Below are 26084 nucleotides of genomic sequence, written 5' to 3' on the forward strand. Positions count from 1 at the left end.
TAAAGGTTGGGTTATACTATCGTCCCCCGACACAACATGAGCAGACAGATGAAATGTTTTCAGAGATTAGGAAAGCTGGAGAATTGGGCAACAGTATAATAATGGGCGATTTCAATTACCCTTCCTCACATAGAAAAACTTTCAAAAGGGCTAGAGCAGGAACAATTCACTAATCAAAAATAATCTATACTCTCTTCCAAAGGAGTCAAATCACTGCTTAATACATAAACAAAAGTGGAGAAAAAGACCTCAGTGAATACAGTGCAATGTTCAATTCAAGCAGATGCCGAGTAGTCAAGTTAAAAATACTCCACAGGACTTAGCTAAACATAATTATTTATATGAAAAAACAGTGATTCAAACACTCTTCAGGAATAATGCTCCTTCAGATTTCTTAAGAATAGCCTTATTGGGTCAGACCAATTCTCACAGTGGCCAATCCAGGTCACTAATACCTGGCCAAAACCCAAAGAGTCGCAACATTCCATGCTACCGATCCAGCACTGGAGCAAATACTAGAGCGCTGCAAACAGGGGGAAGCAATAATTCACATTGCATAATATGCATATATTATTATTATCAAGCCGCTGTGAGAATCAATATCTAATGAATCAAACACAGTTCAAGGAATCGGTGTCAGGTCAAAAGCGCGCCGCGACAAAGGCGCGCCCAGACAATTGAGCGCAGCACGGAGGCACGCGCCGCTCTAAATTACTGTTTTTAGGGCTCCGACGGGGGGGGCGTGGGCCACCACTTTACTTAATAGACATCGCGCGGCAGTGTGGGGGGTTGTAACCCCCCACATTTTACTGAAAACTTAACTTTTTCCCTGTTTTTAGGGAAAAAGTTCAGTTTACAGTAAAATGTGGAGGGTTACAACCCCCCAAACCCTCCATAACACCGGCACGATGTCTATTAAGTAAACTGGGGGGGTTCCCCAACAAAACCCCCCGTCGGAGCCCCTAAAAACTGTAATTTTGTGCGGCGCGCACCTCCGCGCTGCGCTCAATTGTCGGCGCGCGCTTTTGTCTTTCGCACCGTTGTCTATGAACCGGGGGCAGCAAATTAAGACTCTGGGCAGATGGGACACACTAGCAACCCATAAAATTAATCCCTTTCAGAAAATACACCATATTAGGAAAGTGGCCAAAGAGGATTTTTATAAACGACCCTGTAAACATGAAAGGGCTGCTAAAACACACACCCTTCTGAAGTGCACAGTTAATGCCACAGTAGGTGAAAAATGTTTGCTCCAAACACTACAACTCAAGTACTCATCAAACACTGGTACATGCCACACCAAAGTGAATTGTTTTCTCACTTGCAGTAAAGTTGTTATCATTTCCTCTAAATAGCCTTCCTTCTTCAAGCGCAACCACGCAATAGCCAAGCTGGGTCCTCCCCTGTGGCTCACTGACCTGGAGCTGAGCTAGATCTGCAAACTAAGGCCTCCTGGGCCAGTCTGAGGCTACTAAGATGATTGTGCCAGGACTATGGCCATTTTTCACAAGTGCATAGAGCTTAACAAACAGTATAAAATTAAGACTGCTTATACTGTTTGCTAAGCTCCATGCACTTACAGTAGCGATGGAGAGCATTTCGACCGTTGATGCTTCTGAGGAGTTGAAGATGGTGAGGAGATGGAAGTCTACATACATAGTAACATAGTAGATGACGGCAGATAAAGACCCGAATGGTCCATCCAGTCTGCACAACCTGATTCAATTTAAAAATTTTTTTTTTTTCCTTCTTAGCTATTTCTGGGCGAGAATCCAAAGCTTTACCCGGTACTGTGCTTGGGTTCCAACTGCCGAAATCTCTGTTAAGACTTACTCCAGCCCATCTACACCCTCCCAGCCATTGAAGCCCTCCCCTGCCCATCCTCCTCCAAACGGCCATACACAGACACAGACCGTACAAGTCTGCCCAGTAACTGGCCTAGTTCAATCTTTAATATTATTTTCTGATTCTAAATCTTCTGTGTTCATCCCACGCTTCTTTGAACTCAGTCACAGTTTTACTCTCCACCACCTCTCTTGGGAGCGCATTCCAGGCATCCACCACCCTCTCCGTAAAGTAGAATTTCCTAACATTGCCCCTGAATCTACCACCCCTCAACCTCAAATTATGTCCTCTGGTTTTACCATTTAACTTTCTCTGGAAAAGATTTTGTTCTACGTTAATACCCTTTAAGTATTTGAACGTCTGAATCATATCTCCCCTGTCTCTCCTTTCCTCTAGGGTATACATATTCAGGGCTTCCAGTCTCTCCTCATACGTCTTCTGGCGCAAGCCTCCTATCATTTTCGTCGCCCTCCTCTGGACCGCCTCAAGTCTTCTTACGTCTTTCGCCAGATACGGTCTCCAAAACTGAACACAATACTCCAAGTGGGGCCTCACCAATGACCTGTACAGGGGCATCAACACCTTCTTCCTTCTACTGACTACGCCTCTCTTTATACAGCCCAGAATCCTTCTGGCAGCAGCCACTGCCTTGTCACACTGTTTTTTCGCCTTTAGATCTTCGGACACTATCACCCCAAGGTCCCTCTCCCCGTCCGTGCATATCAGCTTCTCTCCTCCCAGCATATACGGTTCCTTCCTATTATTAATCCCCAAATGCATTACTCTGCATTTCTTTGCATTGAATTTTAGTTGCCAGGCATTAGACCATTCCTCTAACTTTTGCAGATCCTTTTTCATATTTTCCACTCCCTCTTTGGTGTCTACTCTGTTACAAATCTTGGTATCATCTGCAAAAAGGCACACTTTTCCTTCTAACCCTTCAGCAATGTCACTTACATACATATTGAACAGGATTGGCCCCAGCACCGAACCCTGAGGGACTCCACTAGTCACCTTTCCTTCCTTCGAGCGACTTCCATTAACCACCACCCTCTGGCGTCTGTCTAGAAAGTGAGTGCCGACGCTTCTTAGATTTTTTTCTAGAGGTCCGACATGCAGAAGAAGAGTTGGAGCTCCCTCTAGAAAGAACTGGCAGTTGAGTAGACGTCAATGGAGGAGGTGCTTGGGCTGGTAATGGGTCTGTAGATATAGTAGAGGTAGACTCAAAAAGCTACTCAAATTGAATTTGACAAGCCTTTAGTCTTCTTTTGCGTGTGACCACAAAGGTTACAAGAAACATCCCGATGCTCAGGGCTAAAACACTGCACACACCAGTTGTGAGGGTCTGAACGTGAAACGGTCCTGTTACATCAAGAACACTTCTTGAATTCACTGGGCATCGGGGACATCGATGGGAAGACCACCGATGCTAAATCAAAGGACTCAATTGTAGGGGAGGTTGAGTAGAATTGTACCCAAAAAGGAGTTAACGCTCCCAGTTGCATCAGAGGCAGAAAGCTGCCTGAAAGCCCGAAACCCCACACACACAAAAAAAAATTAAGAGAAAATTATATTAAATGTAATACAAGGGATAAATATGAAGAAAAAAAAACAGTACGAGAAGGCACCTAAAGTGAGAAAATATACCGCACACAGGAGCGTTTCTTTGCTCTGTGGAAAACGAAGAACTGAAGGTGCTGCGAGCTGGTGTTGGGCGGGAAGGTATGTACAGTGCTTAAGTTTTAAAGTGACAGTACACTTTGGTACACATCCATGCTGGGCTGTGTGGACATCACCCATATGTAAGAATATCTGTCTGCATGTCCTCTGAGAATATTTCTATCCTGAAATGAGACCATGCTCAATTCATTCCTTCAAGGTCCAGAATTAGTTTGGAATATCCCTTCCTTCTTGGAAACTACAAAACAGATGAAGTATCTTCCTGTTCCATTTCATGTTTGGGAATTGGAATCACCACTCCAAATTTTAGCATGTGTTGCAAAGTAGTTTTAGTGCATCTACCTTGACAGGAGCGCAACATGGAGAGATTACAAATGAATATATAAGAGGGGGAAAAAGTCCAACTTGTAACTTTTTTGAATGACATCTAGAACCCACTGATCAGATGTGATTTGTGTCCATTCCTTTAAAAAAAAGTTGAAAGTCAGCCTGTTACATGATTCTCAGAGAAAAGGAACCAGAGCCCATCCTTATGAGGCCCAAGAAGGCCCTGAACAGTAAGGACCTTGGGCAGCCCATCCGAGGGCTGCCGAAGATTGTGCAAGCGTGATCGGGCTTGTCTCTGCCCACCTCAGCGTCCGGCTTCCCTTCAGCCCATTCGGGGCCGCCGAAAGTTTTTTCTCCTCAGCAACTTTCCAAGGCAGAGGAAGGAGGAAGCTTCCTCCATCTTGTCCCTCCTTTCTCCGCCTGACGCCGCTCGAGCAGGAGGGATCTGCCCTGCCTCTGCTCACTTTCAAGTCCTGCTCTCCTCCAGCCCATCCAAGGGCTGCCGAAGGACTTAACTAACACGAACCGTCTTCTCTTCAAACCATTGAGGGCAGTCGTAGACTCCAGATTGTCAGTTTTCACCATACCTAAGTTTCTCCCTGGTTTTAAGTCTTTCCTTATTTAATTCCTATGCGGAAATTGTTTGTTGCTAATTTATCCATTGCTAAGTATCTTGCTCATCTTCTGTGCCCCTGCCTCCCTCCAGCCCATTCTTGGGCTGCGGAAGACTTCCTGACCGTGCAGTTGCTCCTTGTTTAATTCTCCTGTCTATGTCCCCCCTCTTTAAGTTACTATGTGGAAACTGTCTAGTTGCTAAATTGTACTCAGCTGCTAAATTGTATTCATTGCTAGGCTCTACCTCTGATTAGCACTCACAAAAAAAAAAACCCCAATGCTTAACTCTCGTTCCTATCTTACCTCTCAACTAGATACCATGCTGTCCACCTGATTTTATCCTTCTCTTAGAGAACAACAAATCCTAGCCCTCCCTGAGCTGTCGCTAAACCTCTCCTCTGCTGAGTGTACTCACTCACGAACCAAATTTAGTCCTGCCTCCCAGCCCAAAGGCTTCCCTTAGCCTCACCATGAAGCCACCCCTCTGGCTCCTTCTTCTCCTACTATGCTCTTCTTTCAACACTTCCTTCTGCCTGAAACCTCCCTCTCCAATCCCACTCGACTTCCCAAATGCCAGTAATATCTACCCTGGCCTCAGAATCCCCACACTGATGCGCATCAGAAGTCACCCTTTCAAAAAAAAACCCCGAAAAGCCAACCTTGCGGCCTTAAAACCTCTGCCCCCTGCTAATCTCCCCAACCATGCTTCTGATTCTCTCACCCCAGTCCCGACACTTTATTGCAATGTCAGATCCACATGCAACAAGTCCAAATTCTGAAAGACCTTCTTGATGATTTTGACACTGGATTCTTGTGCATCACAGAATCATGGATTGCTAAAGACGACCTATTTACTCAAAACGAACTCTGTTCCCACGGTTACCAAGGCCTCTTCTCACCCAGACCCAACCAAAAAGGTGGCGGCCTGGCACTACTCTACAAATCTTTCTTTGACGTCCAGCTCCTTGAAAAGGGAAGCCACCCCTCACTAGAATATATGCTAGCCTCAGTCAATGATGAACTCCGCCCTCACCCACTGGGTATCTTGCTACTATACCGCCCTCCTACCCCTTGGATCAAGTCCTCTGATCTAGTCCTCGAAACCATAACAAACGCCTTCCTTAAATTTCAAAGATTACTAATCATTGGGGATATTAATCTCCACCTTGACGACTTCACCAGCAAGGATGCGATTGAATTTAACAACTTCCTCTCCTCTCTAGGTTTTTCCCCCCTGCTCCCTCTCCAACCCATGAAAAAGGGCACACACTAGATTTCATCAGTTTCCTCGATCTTACCTCTTACAAAACTTCAGCCGATGACGCTCGTTGGGAACACGTCCCTTGGTCTGACCACTTCTTAGGGGCTTTCTCTCTCTCCATTTTCATGTCGCATCTTGGGGTCCCATCCTGTTCCCCCAACTCCATAACCTTCCGCAAAAAAATTACGAGCGATCTGTTCTGGTCCAATTTCCTTAAACATCTCTCCTCCGTTCCCAAGCCCGCAGATTCAGAAACCAATTGGCACATCTGGATCGCCCTCTCTGAATCCACCTACCACTCTCTTGCTCCATTATCCACTAAAACCATCTCCTACCCCCGTAAGGCCCCCTGGTACCTTCCATTTTACAGAGAACTGAAGCAGAAATGTCGAGCTTTGGCGCGCAAATGGAAAAAATCAAACTCCCCTACAGACAGACAGACCTGGAGGGTCAATATTAAGCTCTACAATACAATATTAAAAAAAGCTAGGAAGAACTACTATGGAGACAAGATCTCCGGTTCCAACAACCAGAATAGTGCATTGTTTAACATCTGGCGCTCCTTAACCTCCAAAAACGACTCCACCCCGCCCCCCTCTTTCCCGTCAGCTGATGTTCTAGCAAAATTCTTCTATGAAAAGGTTACTTCTCTAAGATGCTCCTTCCCGCCTACAGTCTCCTACAACTCCCTGGTGCTCACCGATTCCATCCCTACACTACCTATCTCCAACCCCATCCCAGCTGACAGATCTTGGACTACCTTTGAGCTCATCTCCGAATCGCAGGTCCTTAAACTCTTCCTCAAACTAAAAACTTATACCTGTTCCTTGGACCCATTCCCCTCCTACCTATTTGAGAAAATTCCCACACAGGCCATCGCATCTCTCACCAAACTTATAAACTCTACCCTTCTATCGGGCCTATTCTCTTCTGAAATGGGACACATTGCTCTGACCCCACTACTGAAAAAATCTGATCTAGACCCCTCCACCCCATCCAGCTATCATCCAATAGCAAATATCCCTCTCCTAACCAAGATGCTAGAGTCTATCGTATCTTCCCGACTCTCGTCCTACTTAGAAAGATTCTCTATTCTCTTTCCTTACCAATATGGATTCAGACCCAATTTCAGCACCGAATCCCTATTGGCCTCACTCATCTCTAAGGTTCAACAACTTCATTCCCGTAATAAGTTCGCTGTTCTTCTACAATTTGACCTTTCTGCTGCTTTTGACGTAGTCCATCATGATATTCTAGTTTTCCAACTCTCCGAGATAGGCATCAACTCCACAGTTCTAGACTGGTTCTCAAAATTCTTACGTTCCCATTCTTACACCATTAACATGAACAGCACCTCATCCTCCCCCTGGAAACCGACATGTGGAGTCCCGCAAGGTTCACCTCTATCTCCTATTCTTTTCAATATCTATATGTCCTCTCTGAAACTCCTCCAACTATCCCCCCTTGAAACACTTTACACTTATACTGATGACATCCTTGTCCTCCTCGAGACCGACTCAAACCTCACTAACCTCTCCGAGAACATATCCTCATGTATATCGAACCTCCAAAACTGGGCCCTCACTGTACAAATGAAACTAAACGAGTCCAAAACAAAACTACTTTGGCTCGGTCCAATATTAGACCATTTACCCACCTCCATCCCACTGTCCTCCGGCCCCACACTACAGCTTGAGTTTTCAAGCAAAGTTCTGGGCATCATCGTGGACTCCTCACTATCCTTCAATGACCACCTCCACTCCCTGATAAAAAATGCTTCTTTAGCCTTCATATGCTGAGGAAAGTGAGATCCTGTTTCCACCAAAAAGACTTCAACGTCCTTGTACAATCCATCATACTCTCCAGATTAGACTATTGCAACTCTATCTACTTAAGCCTAACTAAGAAAAGCCTCCTCAGACTCCAGCAGATTCAGAATGCTGCGGCTAAGTTTATTTTCGCAAAAAGTAAATTTGATCACATCTCACCACTTCTGTCCAAGCTTCACTGGCTTCCAATAATCTCCAGGGTCCACTTCAAATGTGCCTGCCTAACCTTCAAGATCCTTCACGGCATTCTTCCTCCCGTTATTCCATTATCTTGGAATTCCTCTAATCCCAATTCCACCAGATCCTCCCAAAAATTAAAACTTTCCTTCCCGTCTATAAAAGGTATATCCCATGCTGGAAAACTAGGGACATCCCTCCCCTTTAGAATTACCGAGCTCTGGAACAACCTTACATTCCCTCTCCGAAATTCGAGCTCCCTCCAATTCTTCCGAAAACATCTGAAAACTTAGCTTTTCTCAAAAATATAACACCTCCCCCCTCTCTGATACCCTAAAATCCTCTATTCCTCCTTACTCTTAATCCACAACCATCCTTTGGAGTTCCATTCTATCTTAATCCTGTAAACCGTACTGAGCTCCACGATCGTGGAGAAGATGCGGTATACAAACCTAAGGTTTAGTTTAGTTTAGTTCTTTTCCTTTACCCACAAAAGGAAGGCCAGTGATACTGGAAACAAGAACAACTAGGTTTAAATTTCTTTGCAGCTCAAAATTAAGATCTACCTATAGATTGTCTAGCTGAGCAGATCTTTAGGTTTGTCATTGGCAACTATTGAAGCTTTATCTCCCCTTTTTTGAGACCTTCCCTGAAAAGCAGCTTGCCCAGTGTGTGTTTTGGAGGCTCCATATGCTAAGCAACAGCACAGCCAGAGCAAGCATCTAGCACATACTGCAACCCCCAACCCCCTAGTCATAGAGGACATCAGCTTTATAGATCAAACTCACTTCAAGACAAGCCACTTGCACTGGAGAGTCATCATCTTCCTTTCAAGATGTCCCAGAGCCTTGTTCAACTCAACCTAGGGCAGCCCTGGATACCTAAGTGCCCTGTTTTGGGCATGAGTAGAGGAATAGTCTAATGGTTAGTGCAGTAGCCAAGTCACAAAACTTAAATTGTGAGCCTATTATATAAAGGCAGAGAAACTACCTACTATACCTTTATATAATAGGTAAATCACTTGGGTTGTATCACAGAAAGGTGGTATATTAACCTATAAATGTTGACTTGCATATCAAATGCTCGTTTTCTTCCGATGTTTCCCATCATACTTTTAGCGTACGCTCTGGTAGATTTAGTTAGTTAGTTCGTTTTCTATCCCGTCCTCCCCAAAGAGCCATCATTACAGTGCAAGGTTTTTCAATACAAGTTTTTGTCCTAACTTGCCATCTTGCTACCAGTCGGTGTACCTTAGGGCTCTGTCCTGGGACCACTTCTTTTTTTCATCTACACTTCTTCCCTTGCTGCTCTAATCTCCTCAGAAGGTGGCGGGGCACTGGTGAAGGAAAGTTGTGTGGTGGTTTGTTGTGATCGACCCGAAAGAAAAAAGTTGGAAGGATACTTGATACCTAGGACTGGCTTCGGAGCTGCCTGGAAGAAGGACGCAAGAAATAGCTAAGATTGATATTGTCCCCTGAAGAAGGCGACGCCGTCACCAAAACTGGGTCCTAGTTGGGATTTTCTTTGTTTTTACTCCAATAAAAGACTTGCATCCCTTTGGTGGCTGTGACATCTCCAGTGCCTCTTTTTGCTGCTTTTACCATCCATTAAAAACACAGAAAAATACTGAACATTCCAGGGTTGCATGATAACCTAAAGGAGCAAATCACTTGAAACTACTTTTTGTCTCTGTCTCCATCCACTGGTCAATGGATACAACCCACTTGTTCTGGACTTATCTGCCATGGATAAAAAGGAATGCCTGAGATAAGCATAGAGGATCCTGTGGGAGTGAGGAGTAAAGCCTGGGATAAACACTGAGGATCATTAGATATAAGTAAAGCCTGGAAGGAGACACAGGCACCATTTGGACTCTCTTGTGGAACTTGCCAATTATGCTACTTTGGTATAAAGACAACATAACAGTAATCATATACCGCTTCAACCTCACAGCTCAGCGCGGTTTACAAGAAAGAGAATTCAAGGAGAAAAAATGGAAATATAACAGTTGAGATACTATGAATTCTTTGTAAAGAGATGAGTTTTTAATAATTTCCTGAAGTTAATGTAAGATTAAGAACTGGAGATCAACTTACCAAAGATCTTATCCCAAAGGGCAGTTTGGTAAGCCAAACTTCAGCTGAAAAATCTTTTAAATTGGCAACCCCTAACCGTAGGAAAAGCAAAAAATCTAATTTCATGAACAAATGGACTCCATAGCTACTCTGCTTTTTTTTTTTAATACTTTACTAAGATGTCTAGTAACTGCTGGTACCACAGCTAAGCAGTGGCATACCTGTCAGGGCAAGAACCCGGGGTGGAGCATCCCTTCCTCAAGCAATCCCCCCTCCTCCAGGCAGTGGGAAGGTGCGTGGATCAGTCGCGAGCTTGCGGGTTTGTCTGCATATGGTCGCTGGCTCTATTGGAAGCTGACGTCAAAGGGGGGCGGGATAGCTGGCAGAGCCGACGGCCTTGCTGAGGTGCGACCGCTTCAGCACCCCTAAGCTCCCTGCACTCAGGGCAGACCCCCCTCTCCTGCTCTTGGTATGCCACTGCAGCTAAGACCGCAAAGTCCTTCCGGGCTGTATGCTACAGGACCTGGAAGGAGCTTTCCTAATGCTGCTAGTTTATTACTTTCCACTTGTATCCACTGGTGGTTTTCTGGAAGCTAACATGATGCTTAAAGAGAGTTAAGTACATGGAAAGAAGGACTCCATAGGCCAGGGGAGCTGCAACCTACCTCCTGTGTCACATGCACCTGCTGCAGGCCTTGCACTGTCAGTTGTTGTACTGGGCTAGTTTTAGGGGCCTGGGCTGTAGACTGTACGACAGACCTCTGAAGAGAAAAGCAGTCCAATGTCAGCCAGCAATAAAATACATAGAGCAACATTTATTAAGTCTAAGCAATTAATGCGCCTGAAATGGTGAGTTATCAAACTGTCTCCATTGCCCCACCCAAATCTACCATTCCTTCACAGACAAAGAAGCCCAGTTTCTGCGCACCTCTTGAGACACAGACACCTGCTGGACTCCATGCACTTGCAGCTGCTGGACTTGTCCTGCTTTTGGAGTTGTGCTGTTGGTCTGAACAAACAAAAAGAGGGTTCTTCAATGAGTCTGCAAAACTAGCCAAGCACTTGATTTCTCTTAGGACAACCTTCTATATCACTTGAATGTAATGCTGAGATTTTTATCTTGTGAATGAAAATTCTCAGGAATCTGGCTAAAACTGCAGATATTAGTGGAAAGGAACAGATTGTCAGTGTCTCTTCCACATAATTCAGAGCACAATGGCCCTTCTTTCAAAATGGAGGTCCCTCATCTCCTCAGTCACTCTTGCACCCTAAAATCAGTGAAGCCCCCAGAGCTGCAGCATGTACTTTGCTAAGAATGTATGCATGGCACTTACTAAGCATGTGAGGTTGGTTGCACCCACCTCAGGAGGAGACTGAACTTGCTGTGGTAGGGCATGCACTGTCAGAGCCAGCTGTGTTCCCTTCCCGGCCTGTGATGCACTCTGCACGACCAGACGCTGCAAAGGCACAGAACATACCATGCTCAGCTTATTAACCAAGACCAGGTCACAGACAAGGTCCGTTCTCACTTACACATAGGGATCGAGAAAATTTGCTGCAGTTTCTGGGCAAGAAAACTTAACCCCTTAAGAAACCTGGTAATTTTGTTGATCCCACTGCATGATGGCGCTGTGCTGATCTAGTCAGGTGTGCTTCCACACACCGAAACTCCCTCAGCTCATGCTATGAAACCATATGGAGACAGAGAAGGGACTGGGTTTTGTGGCCTCTGCTCTGGTGCAGTATACAACATTAAACATACATGCAACAGGCATGCAGAACTGGTTCACAGAGTGACCTAATGAGGAAAAGAGCAGTTAAGTGAGGTGATGGGACACAAACATACTTGATGAGGTACTTGCACTCCTGGAAGCTGCAGAGGGGACACTACAGTTCCTTTAGGCTGGACACTTGCCTGGACCAACAGCCTCTGTGCACCGAAACACCAAAAGCTGGGGGGTTACAGAAGCAGAAGTACCAGCTGCCCCATGTGAGTGCAAAGGTGCAAGGGCAAAGACCTGGCAGTTCCCTCTTGCTCAGTCAGAACTGATTTCCACTGGACTGTGGCACTATAATCTCCACTTAACCTTCCTCATTCTTTTGTTTACTGCCAGTCTGCTTGGCCAGAACCGCATGCCAAGTCTGCTCAGACCTCACCCTCTCATGCCAAGGACCTGCATACGCACCCTCCTCCCTGGCCAGCTCAAAGAGCAGAAGCCACTCATCTCCAGCATGGCAATAAGCATGTCCCTCTGGGATTTTACATTTATTCTTTACAGGTATTCTGATGGTCTTGTTTGGTTAACTTTATCCAGAACATCTGATCTAAAGTAACTGCACAAAGTTCTCTGCCAAATGAAACTGGGTCCCAGGCACTGATATTTTTGGCCAGAGAGTTAGAGGAGGAGGAGAGAGGTTTGTCCAGCTGACTTCACATGTTGGCCAAAGAAACCGTATCTTACCATTAGAGAACAGCTGCTGACAAAGGATCAATAACAAATATTTATCAGCTTCTAATGAACAAGTATAGTGCAGATGCTTTGAAAATGTCACACACAGCTCTGCCAAAGCATCACTTGCTATTCTAGTAGCCTTCTTCAGCAGTCAAATGAAAGTAACCGAGAGCAGAGTCTGGTACCTGTTGTGCGGCCTGGACTTGCTGTACAACCTGTGTCGGCACGCCCACCTGTGCAGATGTGGAGCCTGGGCTGGACTCAGAGACGGAATCACCAGGTCTCAAGGGCCCATCTAGACAGAAAATGAGAAGGAGGAAACTGAACAGGGATTTCAGTGCCTCACTGACAGTTCATCTGCTTATCTCTCGCAGCAGCTACTAGTTTACTCCCTGACCATTGCAAGACAGTTTGTAACAGAATAAAACATAACAGCATCATAGGCATTAGGTAAACACAGGCAAAATGTAATAAAAAATATCTGGTGTTTTGAACTTTTGTGGTCACACATGGGATTTCTCATGAGGCCTCCTGTCCCCTTGTAAAGGAATCAGTGAAGGGATTATGTGACTGAATTATTCTGCTGTCCACAGAGAACCTCTTCACAGTAATGTAACAAGTAATTTAGGCACATAAACGGTGACTACCAAACAGGACTGCAGAGAATAGCTAGATTACACATTTGATCTCTAATTGCCAAGAGACACCTTAGAGGAGAATGGTTCAAAGCTTTAAATAAACAATTTCAGACCACTACCTAGCCACAAGCCCTGGCCTTCTCTGTGGATTGTTCTAGTGTTAGTGAAAGTGCATATAGATGGAAAAATTAGAACTTACCTAATAATTTCCTTTCCTTGAGTCTTTCCAGACTAGTCCAGATGAACGGGTTTCTTCTTGGACAACTAGATCGATGAGGAACTAATAAAACCCACACTTCCAGAGGGAAGATCGAATCACTAGAATTCTGGTCCCACTATGAGAACATCACTATTCAGAATGCAGAAACAGATCAATTCATGTCCTCATGGACTAAGGACAGCACTAACATTCTAAACAAAATCGCCCCCTTAAAAACCCGCAGAATTAGAAACACAAATCTAGAGGGATGGTTTGATTCTGAGCTACTACTGCTAAAGAGAGACCTAAGAAAGTCAGAAAGATTATGGTCTAAATCTGGTACTCAGGAGCACAGGGTTGTGTGGAGATCAAAAGTAAAAATCTACAAAAACCTCACCAAGGAAAACGAAAAAATTTCTACACCCAAAAAATAGGAAACGTGACACACAACGGTAGAAACCTTTTCAACCTGGTCAACGGCCTCTACAACCTCGAGACACTCACTGACACCCGGGAGGAATCCACTTTAACAGCCAGCACCCTAGCAGACTTCTTCAATTCCAAAATACAAAAATTAAGATCATCTATAATCCCCACGAGTACTTTCCTATCCTCAATGACACAAACACATCCAACTGTGATCTAGGGTCCAGAACCGACCTAAGTTGGAACCATTTCACAGCCATAGACTGGCAATCCTTTAACAAATACTACAACTAATACAATAACTCCTACTGCAGACTGGATACGTGCCCCCCAAATGTCATGAAAACTGCCCCAATCCACTTCAAAGCCAACATGCTGACATGGGTCAACGCTCTACTATCCGCCGGAAACTTCCCAGCAGAGCAAGGCCACATCTTGATAACTCCAATTATAAAAAACTCAAAAGAACCTCCCAACATCCCATCTAATTACAGGCCTATCGCCAGCATCCCGCTAGTCACCAAAATAACCGAAGGGGCAGTAAATGCTGAACTCACCACATACCTGGACAAATTTGACATCTTACACGACAACCAATCAGGCTTTCGCTCTGGCCACAGCACCGAAACCATCATAGCCTCTCTATCGACTATCTGCACTCACTCTTCAGCCAGGGTTCCAGCGCCCTAATCTTGCAACTTGACCTAAGCAGTGCTTTCGACCTAGTCGACCACACCACTCTCCTAAACTCCCTTGCGCACATCGGCATCTCCGGACAGGTTCTTAGCTGGTTCAACGGGTTTCTAAAAAACAGATCTTATAGAGTGATCAAGAACGACTCTTTCTCCCACAGTTGGGACAATTCTTGTGGTGTTCCCCAGGGCTCACCACTTTCCCCCATCCTATTCAACATATATCTCGTCTCCCTGGGAAACCTCCTGCACAGCTTCAAGCTCAAATTCTTCATTTATGCAGACGATATCACAATAATCATCCCACTAACCAGTTTCACCCTAGAGCTGCTTAACTCTATATCACACTTACTCAGGCAGATAGAACTCTGGATAATATCCTATAGATTAAAACTAAACCCTGACAAAACTAAATTCTTCCTGGCCTCCCCCAACGATAAAATCAAAGATACCTCAATTCAAGTGAATGGATCGGACTTCCCCCTAGAACAAACCCTAAAAATACTAGGAGTCACCCTAGACAAACACCTTTCCCTTGAGAAGCACACCGATCTTACCGTCAGGAAATGCTTCTCGGCGCTCTGGAAACTCCGCACCATAAAAAAATACTTTGATGACAACTCATTCCGACTGTTAGTACAATCCTCCATTCTCAGCATCCTCGATTATTGCAACATCATTTACCTAGGCTCCATGAAGAAAACCACCAGGAGACTAAAACTGATTCAGAACACGGCCGTCCGCCTTATATATGGCCTAAACAAATGGGAACATATCACCCCTTACTACCATAAACTGCACTGGCTACCATTTGAATCCAGAGTACTATTCAAGTTCGCATGCCTCAGCTACAAAACGGTGTTTGGTCTATCCCCAAGCTACCTCATCCCCCACTTTAAATTAGATCACAATAATAAGAACTCTCGCAGAATTCATCTATTCGCCTTCCCCTCCCTAAAACTATGTCAACTTAAACGATTCGTCGACAAAACCTTCTCCTTCCAGGCGGCCAAACTAAACTCATGGCTTGCCCAAATTATACTTGATGCCCCCACTTACCTGGACTTCAGAAAAAAACTCAAAACTCACTTATTCCATAGACAGAATCCCTAACTCTCCCACTCGCTCCTTCTACTCCCTTCAATACACATGAACCTCCACCTTCCCCCCCTAATGTACCCTCCAAACCAACTAACTTCACTGACCGGTTTTTTTCCCTCCTATTGTACACTCTTGTATTTTCCTATTGTACTCCAATGGATATTATGTCAACTTCATTGACCTGTACACCCCAAAAAATGTTAATTCTTGTCAACTTAAATGACATGTTCATTCCAAAAAATGTTAATTCCCAATGGTATCTTCTTTTGTAACATTATTAATTGCTGTGAACCGCCTAGAACTCTCTGGGTATGGCGGTATACAAAATAAAGTTGTTATTATTATTATTATTATTATGTCCCAACAAACTTTCATGCTAGACAAGCTAGAGGACCTTAACAATCGGGGCCGACGCTCCAATCTTAGGATTCATGGTGTCCTGAACTGGCTGAATATAATAACTGCGAACAAGTAATACAAAAGATTATCTAGCATGTTGTTATCTGAAGAGGCTACCCCGGTTCCTCTGGATTCTAAACTAAACTAAACCTTAAGTTTGTACACCGCATCATCTCCATAAAGATAGAGCTCAGCACGGTTTACAGGTAATTCAATAAATGAGGGAAGGACATAATAAAAAATTAGAGGTTATGAAGAAGATAGCTAGCTTTACATTTTAAATAGATAGCTTTACATTTTGTAGACAAGCCAGGTTTTCAGATGCTTTCGGAATAATTGGAATGAGCCTAGGTTGCACAGTGGGGCAGGGAGGTTATTCCAAAGCTCAGTGAATTTGAAGAAAAGTGAAAGATAGTTTGAGTTTGTGGGCAGATCTGGTAGTGGATTCTTTTACCCTGGAGTGGGCCCAGAGAGCACTGCTGGCGCCCCAGGGTAATAAACCCAGGGATATTATTGCCTGTTTTCAAAATTTTAAAATGAAGGAAGTAGTTATGAAAGCTGTGAGAGCAAAAATATAATCACTTGGGACTCCTACGAGATAGAAGTCTATCACGATCTCGCTTCAGTCACTCTACGTAGACGGGAAGGAGGAGTAAGGGTGGATGGAGAATACCGACAAAAGTTAAGAAAAAAAGAAAGGCAACAAGAAAGTACCACAAACTCACCCGTTGCCATTATTCTCACCACTGTGGTGGGCTTTTAAATGTTCATATAATAAAGTTATTTGAACCTAGCTCTTGTTATCAAACAGTTTTGATTATTTTTACCTGTTATCTGTACCCCACTGATCTCTTTGTATTTCCATATGTTCTGTACATTGTCTTCAAAACAGTGGTAAATAAATCTTAACAAATGGTAACTGACCAAGCCAAAAAAGCCCACCCCATGAAAAGACCCCAAAGTTATCCCTCTTTGTCTCTCAACATTTGTCCACTACGTGAAATTAGAACGTTAAATTCAGGAGGCCGATTCTTAAAACCTAACGCCAGTGCTAGATGCAATTAGTGATGGACCAGCTCCTGTGTTAAATGTGTGCAGAATGCTCAAAGGCTATATTGCAGGCAACGGGTGCGCCAAAAGATTAGCACAAACTGTATTTAAATGTAGTCTAAATGAAAGTTATTAGCTATTTCCTCTCAATGTTCAGATAAACAGTGCACAAAAATAATCCTACCCTAACGCTGGAAACCTAATGCCAGCTCTGAGATTGTACAGTTAGAAGAGAGGATTTCTCATGGTTTCCCTTTTCAAATCTGCTGATTTTGATTTGATTTAAAGAGGAAGGAAAAAGCCCTGCTAACCTCTGAGAAGTGGTGAGGAGGAACAAATATGTGCGAGTCCAAGCAAAACTGGTGCCTGTCTTCTGCGCTTAAATTCTTTGAGCACAAGTGCCAGGCACATCCCTCCCCTTGTACAGCATGCAAATCATTCCCAAGTTATTTTCCAGCTCTATTTCCTATTGCACCAGAGCTCGGAATATCAGCCCTGAAGTTAGCCTGTTAAGCCTTTTCAAAATCTACCCCCCAACCAGGGTATTTCTCATATTCTGTTTTAAAGACTCCTGAGTCTGTCCTTATGTCTCCTGCTACTTCTGCAGTACAAGTGAACGATTATTTGACAGCAAGGCTAGGATAACCTGAGAGCTCATAACGTGCCGGGCATAACCATTGAGCTGACAAAGCCAAATCCATCCACTAAGGTTCAGCGGAGCGAATCACACTTCTATATCTGTAGAACAGCTTAAATACTACAGGTCAACAGTAAACAAAATTTAAGGCAAAAGGTTAGAATTGTTTGTAATGACAAGTGCCATTTTCAAACCTTCAACAAACTAAAACAAATAAAATCTACACAGACAAAATGTGTTTATATCACATTTGAGTTTTTGCTGAAATTGGCTGCTAACAAACACATTATTTAAAGATAAACAACAACAGTACTCACGATGATAGGAAGCAGTATAAAGACAATCATAAAACATGCTGTTGAAGGCAAGGTTAGCGCTGCCACTGAGCGGGTAACTGAACCTGCACCTTTTATACCTGGGACCTTGCAGAGCTAATCCTCAGGCACCGGCTCAGGACTGGAAAAGCAGTGCCAACTAGAAAGATACAAAGACTAGTTGCAGAGTATCAATGTGGCTATAAATACATCAGTCCATAGACTGTTCTTGAGAAAGACCCGGGGGAAGCCACTGCTTGCCCTGGACTGGTAGCATGGCATGCTGTGAGATTGAGGTGTAACAGGTGACCGTTCTGTTGGGAGAGAAGAGACGGATGATTTCCTTGCATTGAGAGTATCGGATATCAGATTTGCCTGGGCTAATGAGGAGCAATAAGAATCATCTGAGCGCTGACTTTGGAAATCAGAAGGAGTACAGCAGAATGAGATTGGCTGCGGAAGCCAAAAGGTCTATTGTAGGGGTGCCCCATTGTTGAAAAATGTGTTTTACCACTTCTGGATTTAAAATCCACTTGTGAGCATCGAGTTTGCGGCTGAGGGAGTCTGCAATGTTATTCATCTTTCCTGACATGTATGCCTGTGGAAAGAGAGCTTCTTTGCAGAGGGGAAGGGACTCCGAGCCCCTTGTTTCTTCAAATACAACATTGCTACTTGGTTGTCTGTTTGAATAAGTAGATTCTAATCAAAGGGCTGAATGCTCAAAGTTCCAAAAGATTTATGTGAAAGTGTAGTTCTGATTCTGACCACTGACCTTAAATCAGGAGGTGGTTGAGATGCACTCCCTAACCACTGCTTGAGGCATCTGTTGTAATGGTGAGGAGAGGAGGTGGAGACTGGAATGGACATCCTCGTTGAAAGGATGGAGAGTGAATCTACCAGGAGAGGGGTGATTTGATTCTGGCTGGTAGAGGAATTATGGTTGCTAATTATGAGTTCGCTGAGTCCAATTCATCTTGAGATGCCACTGCAGCCTTGCATGGGGTACTAAAGCAAGGGACGCGGCCATGTGACCTAAGAGGTGCAGAAGAGTGGGAGGTTGTCACATCTACTTTGCTAGAGTGATTATTGTATGGTGACCATGTTGAGACGTGCCCCAATAAATGTGAGACAATGAACTGGTTGGGGTTTTGACTTGTCGAAATTGATTATGAAACCCTGCGCTTGCAGAAAATGCACTGTGGTTTGAATGGTAAGAAGCAACTGCTCCCTGGAGTGTGCTACTATGAACCAGTCGTCTAGCTAAGGAAATACCATGTGGTGTTGTCTCCTCAGGTCAGCTGCTACCACCACCAAACACTTTGTGAAAACACAGGGTGCTGATGATAGACCAAAAGGTAGAACTTTGTACTGGTAATGGTTGTTGAGGAACATAAATTGAAGAAATTTCCAGTGGGAGGGATGAATGGAGATGCGAGTATATGCATTTTTGAGGTCTAAAATAGCTAACCAATCGTCTTTTCTGAGAAGCGGGAGTATTGCTGGAAGTGAAATCATCCAGAATTTCTCTGTCTTGAGTATGCATTTAAGGGATGATGGTTGAGTATAAGTCGAAGACCTTGCGTCTTCTTGGGAATGAGGAAAAATCTGGAATAGAATCCCTGGTAATTTTGCTGTTTGGTAACTTCTTCAATAGCGGTGTTCTATAGCAACAGGGAGATCTTTTCTGCCAGCTGAGGAATGTGATGATACGGAATGCTGGATGGTGGGGGAAGATGAGCGTGGGGATGGTGAAGAAGGACGTTAAGGGAGTATCCTTGAGAAATGAGAGTTAGAACCCAATTGTCTGTAGTGATTTTCTTCCAGGCTGAGAAAAAATGGGTTAGCCGCTCCCCCACAGGTAAAGGGTCAAAACTTAGGGGCAGGTTTAAGAGGAGGGAATTGAGGAAATGAAGGCTGCTTGCAGTCTTTGGAATGTTGTTTCTGAGCATATGAGGAAGGTTGGGATCTCAGAGCAGAAGCCCTAGCATAAGGAGCAAAATGCCTTTGGGGATAATATTGTTGAAAAAATTGTTGATGATACGTTCTATGATAAAATGAAACAGTGGAAGATCTGCGAAAAGGCTGGGACTGATCCTTAAGATGAGCTGAGAGCTCACATATGGCTATGGAATCTTCCGTGAGCTGTGAGACCATAGCTTTCACTTTCTCACCAAAAAGAGTATCTCCTAGACATGGGGCATCTACCAATTTGTCATGAAAATCTACTCTAAGGGCTGAGGCTTTGAGCCAGGCTGTGCAGCAAGCTGCAATGGCAACTGCTACAGTTCTAGAACTCATGTCATAGGCATCATAGTTCGTTTTGATTAAATGGTAAGTGATCTCTTGTAATGCCATGTGGAAAGGCAGTGTCCAAGTGTTGCAAAATGTAAAATTTGTAACTGATGGGCCATGATTTTTGATGTGAGCATGGAACCTTGATAAACTTTGCATCTGACTGAGTCCAGGAAATGATAATCTTTCCCTGGAGGTGAATTGTATTGAGACTTTGAGGATTTAGACTTATGAATAGCTGACTCAGATACGATGGAGTAATTTGCTAGTTGTAAATCATGTCCAGGTGCCTTTTCAACCCTGTATTTGAGCTCTAGTCACCTGGAAGCAGTGTGGAGACTGATTGGGGCTTCTGCCTGTTAGCAAGCTGTAGATCTTGGAGTATCTGATGCACTGAAACATAGAAACATGACGGCAGATAAAGGCCAAATGACCTATCTAGTCTGCCCATCCATATTAACCATTATCTCTTTCTCTCTCTCTGAGAGATCCCACGTGCCTATCCCAGGCCCTCTTGAATTCAGACAGTCTCTGTCTCCACCACCTCTTCCAGGAGACTGTTCCACACATCTACCACCCTTTCTGTAAAAAAGTATTTCCTCAGATTACACCGGAGCCTATCACCGCTTAACTTCATTCTATGCCCTCTCAGTTTTCTTTCAAATGAAAGAGACTCGACTCATGCACATTTATATTACATAGGTATTTAAACGTCTCTATCATATCTCCCCTCTCCCGCCTTTCCTCTAAATTATACAGATTGAGGTCTTTAAGTCTGTCCCCATACACCTTATCACGAAGACCACACACCATTTTAGTAGCCTTCCTTTGGACCAACTCTATCCTTTTTATATCTTTTTGAAGGTGCGGCCTCCAGAATTGTACACAATATTCTAAATGAGGTCTCACCAGTCTTATACAGAGGCATCAATACCTTCTTTTTCCTACTGGCCATACCTCTCCCTATGCAACTTAGCATCCTTCTAGCTTTCGCCATCACCTTTTCAACCTATTTGGCCACCTTAAGATCATCACATACAATCACACCCAAGTCCTGCTCTTCCGTCGTGCACATAAGTTCTTCACCCCCTAAACTGTACGGTTCCCTCTGGTTTTTGCAGCCCAATTGCATGATCTTGCATTTCTTAGCATTAAATTTTAGCTGCCAAATTTCAGACCATTCTTCAAGCTTTGTCAGGTCTTTCTTCATGTTATTCACACCATCTGGTGTGTCTATTCTATTGCAGATTTTGGGATCATCCGCAAAGAGGCAAATTTTACCCAACAACCCATCAGCAAAACCATTTATAAAAATGTTAAAAAGAACAGGCCCAAAAACAGAACCTTGAGACACACCACTAGTAACATCCCTTTCCTCAGAGCGATCTCCATTGATCAGTACCCTCTGTGGCCTTCCATTCAACCAGTTCCTGACCCAGCCCGTATGGGCTGAAGGAGTCTGGCAAGATTGAAGGATTGCTTGAAAATCCTTTTAATCCGCTGGTGTAATAGTCTGGTTGAGACTTAGAAGGGTAGAAATCTTCTGAAGGAACTTGGGATAAGAATATTCCTCAGTTTGGTCTGACTGCAGTGATGGCTCCACTTGGGAAGGAGGGTCTCTATCCAAAGGAGCAGAGTCAAGGGACTCATACCATTCATGGGTAGGAGATCTCTGCTGTTGAGGTGAAGGGCAGAGCGATGTACAAGGAGACCAAGCAATAGCCAGTGGATATGAGAAAGGTTCTGGGCATAAAATGTCAGGCAAAGGACACTGCTCAATGCAGTTAGGGCACTGCTGAATTTCCACTGAGGTGGAAGGACAGGGAAGGGGTTGGTGCAGTAGTGCAGCATTATCCCTCATAAAATGTTGTACAAGAGAGAGAAAAAATTAACTACTGTATGCATTGAACTTTGTGTCTGTGGAGAAACTTCTGGCAGTAACTGTGGCATAGAAAACTTCTTAGAAAGAATAACGTCCTCAGAAATCTGGGCTGGAGAAACTGGCCTTTTTGTCCTAAATTGTGACTTAGATGAATTCAAAAAGTTACTTGTAGAGTCCTGTTTAATGGCAGGAGAGGACTGCAAGGCCTCCCAGACTTTTCCTTTGATCGTGCAACAGTCGTAGGCTGTTTCTGGGAGCTGTGTACTGCCTTCATGGAAGCCGGTGGAGGAGATGTTTTACATGCCTCCATCACTGGCTTTTTCTAAGCGCTGACCACAGGTGTTGTTTTTGCTGTCTCTAATGGCTGTGGCAGAGTTGAGCTTTCTTCCCCCAAGCTTGGACCCTGAGTGGGAGGAGCAAAATGTGATGATTGTGGCCTCAGGGATTTCCTGGAGCCATTGGTGTGAAGCACCACTGTGAAGGAGCCACCTTCCATCCCTGTCTTTGCAGTCCTAGTGACTGCTGAATTAAAATGGCAAGGAGTTTGCCATTAAGAAAAATATATTTGCGGCCTGTTTCCTCTTTTTGTTGTTTTTTTTTTTAAAGTCTAATGAGATAGAGGTTTGGTGAATCTCTCTGAATTGTGCTTTTTTTCCATAAAATAACAAATAAATAAATAATCTCTCTCTAGTGAGACGGGTTTTCTTTTGGGTTTTGTTTTTTTAATTCTTTATTCATTTTTATAACTTACAATAAGTGTATAAGCAAATAAAAACATTTTTAACTTAAATATAACATTACATTACATTACAGATTTCTATTACGCCATTACCTTTCGGTTCAAAGCGGATTACAAAAAGAGTTATGGAAGAAGGGTTACAACGTTAGAGCAGAGAAGGTTTCCAAGAGAGGGAAAAGTAGGATCTGGGGTTAGGGAGGGGATGGTAAGAGGGGGGTTAAGCTTTATCATGGTATTAAGCTTTATTAAGGGATTTCTTGAAGAGTATAGTTTTTATTTCCTTTCTGAACATCGTGTAGTCTGGGGTTGTTGTCAACAGGTTGGAGACTTGGTTGTCTATATTCGCTGCCTGAGTGGCCAGTAGTCCGTTGTATAGTTTTTTCCGTTTTACTTCTTTGATTAGGGGGTAAATGAATGGGGGGGGTGTTTTTCTATGCCTGGTAGAGGTGGTTTGGATGAGGCGGTCGTTTAGGTAGGTTGGGCTGTCTCCATTTATAGTTTTAAATAGTATACAGTAGAATTTAAATTGTATTCTTGCCTGGATTGGAAACCAATGAGAATTGATGAATGCCTCAGTAATGTGATCATGTTTTTTCAATGAATAGACGAGTCTCAGAGCTGTATTCTGAATTGTCTGTAGTTGTTTAATCATTATTGCAGGGCAGGGGAGGTAGAGGATGTTGCAACAGTCTAGGATACTTAGGATTAGAGATTGTACTAGGAGCTGAAATTGTGTTTTTTCGAAGAATTTTCGGACTTGTCTAAGGTTTCTCATAACTGTGAAAGATTTCTGTATTGTTTTGTTAATTTGTGGTTGCATGGTGCAGCCTCTGTCAATAGTCATACCTAGAAGTTTTAGGGTGGTTTGCAAAGGGTAGTTGATAGAGTTGATTTCTAAGTTGATTATGGTTGGGATTTTGTTATTTTCTAGGAGGATGAATTTAGTTTTGTCTGGGTTGAGTTTCAGTTTGTGGTCTTCCATCCAAGTCGTAACTGTAACTAGAGTTCTGTGTAGTGTGTCTGACATTAAGAGCATTGGTTGGTCGAAAGGAATGAGGATGGTGATGTCATCAGCATAGCTATAAGAGGATAGGCCTTGTTTGTTCAGGTAAACGCCAAGAGAGGCCGTATATAGGTTGAAGAGAGTAGGGGACAGTGGGGACCCTTGTGGAACGCCGCAGGGGTTGGACCAAGGTTTGGATTTTTGTCTGATTTTACTTTGTATGTTCTGGATTTTAAGAAACCTTCAAACCATGAGTATACTTTATCTGAGATGCCTATTGAGTCCAAGATTTGCAGTAGGATGTTATGGTCTACCAGGTCAAATGCCGCCTTCAGGTCCAACTGTATGAGAAGCACTTAATAATCTGCAAAAAATCAATTTAGAATTTATCTCCCCTCCCCCTTAATCAATAATAATCTTTGAACAGATAAAAACATATTATAGTCCCCATCCTTACATTTATACAAAGACCAAAATCTACCTACCCTCCCCCCCACACCTTAGACATGCATATTTAAGGGGAAAAATAGTATTCATTTGTTACAATACTTTGTTATAGGCTCCCAAACATCCTGAAATTTTCTTAAATACCCCTGCTGTGTGGCTATATATATGACACAAAGAATTACACCAGAAACTATAATTCAATCTATTCCAATTCTTCGTAATCTGTTGTATGGCAACTCCTGTCATAAGTAAAAGCTTATTATTGCTAGAAGATATTTGATTCTTAGCCCTTATTGACATGCCAAATAATACAGTATCATACGATAATGCCACCGGATTTTCCAATAAACAATTTATTTGACCCCATATTGATTTCCAAAAAGCCAAAAAAGACGCTCCCTGGGCCATTTGGGTCACATATTATGGAGTTGGAGTTCTGTTGTTACCTTTATGAATGATGTCAACCTATTCTTTATAGAAACTGGGTTTTAGTTTTAGGTTGGGATAAAGACTTGGGTATTATGGGAAAAGGATATAAATTGTTGATACAAAAACCTAGAGTAGTGGCTTTGAAATGTATTATTTGTAACTGGACCCAATCTTCTGACCCTTCTTTTTGGGAATGGAGAAACAGGTTTCATAATCTTTGTACCATGGAACTTCAAGGGGTTCGAGGTATCCCAAGGCGTCAGAAATTATTTCTTCAGGTATGGGAAGCTTATGTTCAGGTGTTGGCGGTCAGATGTAGAAGTCAAATTTTAAACATTCTGGGTGATTTGCCTCCTCAATTGTATAGCCTTTTTTGGGGGGGGTTGGGTCCAAATTATTCAGATGGTTTCTGGTTTAGTAGTTGGGAGGGAAGGGTTTGTGTATCATTTTCTGCTTGCTTTATATTTTTACTGACTGTGTGGATCAGGAAGGGAGGTGGTTATTAAGAACATAAGAAGTTGCCTCCGCTGGGGCAGACCAGAGATCCATCCTGCCCAGCGGTCCGCTCCCGCGGCGGCCCATCAGGCCCACTGCCTGAACAGTGTTCTCTGAATAATTTTATAATTTACCTCTAATCCTGTCCCTATAACCTTACCTCTACTCCTATCTGTACCCCTCAATCCCTTTGTCCTCTAGGTACCTGTCCAGACCTTCTTTGAAGCCCTGTAGCGTACTTCTGCCTATCACATCCTCCGGCAGCGCGTTCCATGTATCCACCACCCTCTGGGTGAAAAAGAACTTCCTGGCGTTTGTTCTAAACCTTTCCCCTTTCAATTTCTCCGAGTGCCCCCTTGTACTTGTGGTTCCCCTTAGTTTGAAAAATCTGTCCCTGTCCACTTTTTCTATGCCCTTCATGATCTTGAAGGTTTCTATCATGTCCCCTGAGTCGTCGCTTTTCCAGGGAAAAAAGCCCCAGCTTTTTCAGTCTGTCAGTATATGAGAGGTCCCCCATACCCTTTATTAGCTTAGTTGCTCTTCTCTGGACTCTCTCAAGTACCGCCATGTCTTTCTTGAGGTACGGCGACCAGTACTGGACACAGTACTCCAGGTGCGGGCACACCATTGCACGATACAGTGGCAGGATGACTTCCTTCGTCCTGGTTGTGATACCTTTCTTAATGATACCCAACATTTTGTTCGCTTTCCTTGAGGCTGTGGCGCACTGCGCCGACGCCTTCAATGTTGTGTCCACCATCACTCCCAGGTCTCTTTCAAGGTTGCTCACCCTAGCAGTGATCCCCCCATCTTGTAAGTGAACATCAGGTTCTTTTTCCCAATATGCATGACCTTGCATTTCCCTATGTTGAAGCTCATTTGCCACTTTTTGGCCCACTCTTCCAGCGTTGTCAGATCTTTTTGGAGGTCTTCGCAGTCCTCCATGGTTATGACCCTCCTGTATAGTTTAGTGTCATCCGCAAATTTAATAACCTCACATTTTGTTCCCACCTCCAGGTCGTTAATAAATATATTGAACAGGAGCGGTCCCAGCACCGACCCCTGTGGAACTCCACTCG

The 26084-nt window shown here is 43.7% G+C and overlaps 1 protein-coding gene across 10 annotated transcripts in view; it reads right to left on the bottom strand.

The window, feature by feature from the left end:
* Positions 1-26084, bottom strand: part of RFX1 (regulatory factor X1) — a 155275-nt gene that overhangs the window by 53330 nt on the left and 75861 nt on the right. For 9 of the 10 annotated variants that reach the window (XM_033923960.1, XM_033923959.1, XM_033923958.1 and 6 more), the window contains 4 exons: positions 12448-12557; positions 11171-11266; positions 10738-10818; positions 10475-10570 (listed from right to left, as the gene is read on the bottom strand). In XM_033923960.1, the coding sequence (XP_033779851.1) occupies positions 10475-10570; positions 10738-10818; positions 11171-11266; positions 12448-12557 (383 nt within the window). The remainder of the gene's footprint in view (positions 1-10474; positions 10571-10737; positions 10819-11170; positions 11267-12447; positions 12558-26084) is intronic. The other variant, XM_033923957.1, reaches the window with a different exon arrangement.

The sequence above is a fragment of the Geotrypetes seraphini genome, chromosome 16, assembly GCF_902459505.1.
Source record: "Geotrypetes seraphini chromosome 16, aGeoSer1.1, whole genome shotgun sequence".
NCBI classification, from domain to species: Eukaryota; Metazoa; Chordata; class Amphibia; order Gymnophiona; family Dermophiidae; genus Geotrypetes; species Geotrypetes seraphini.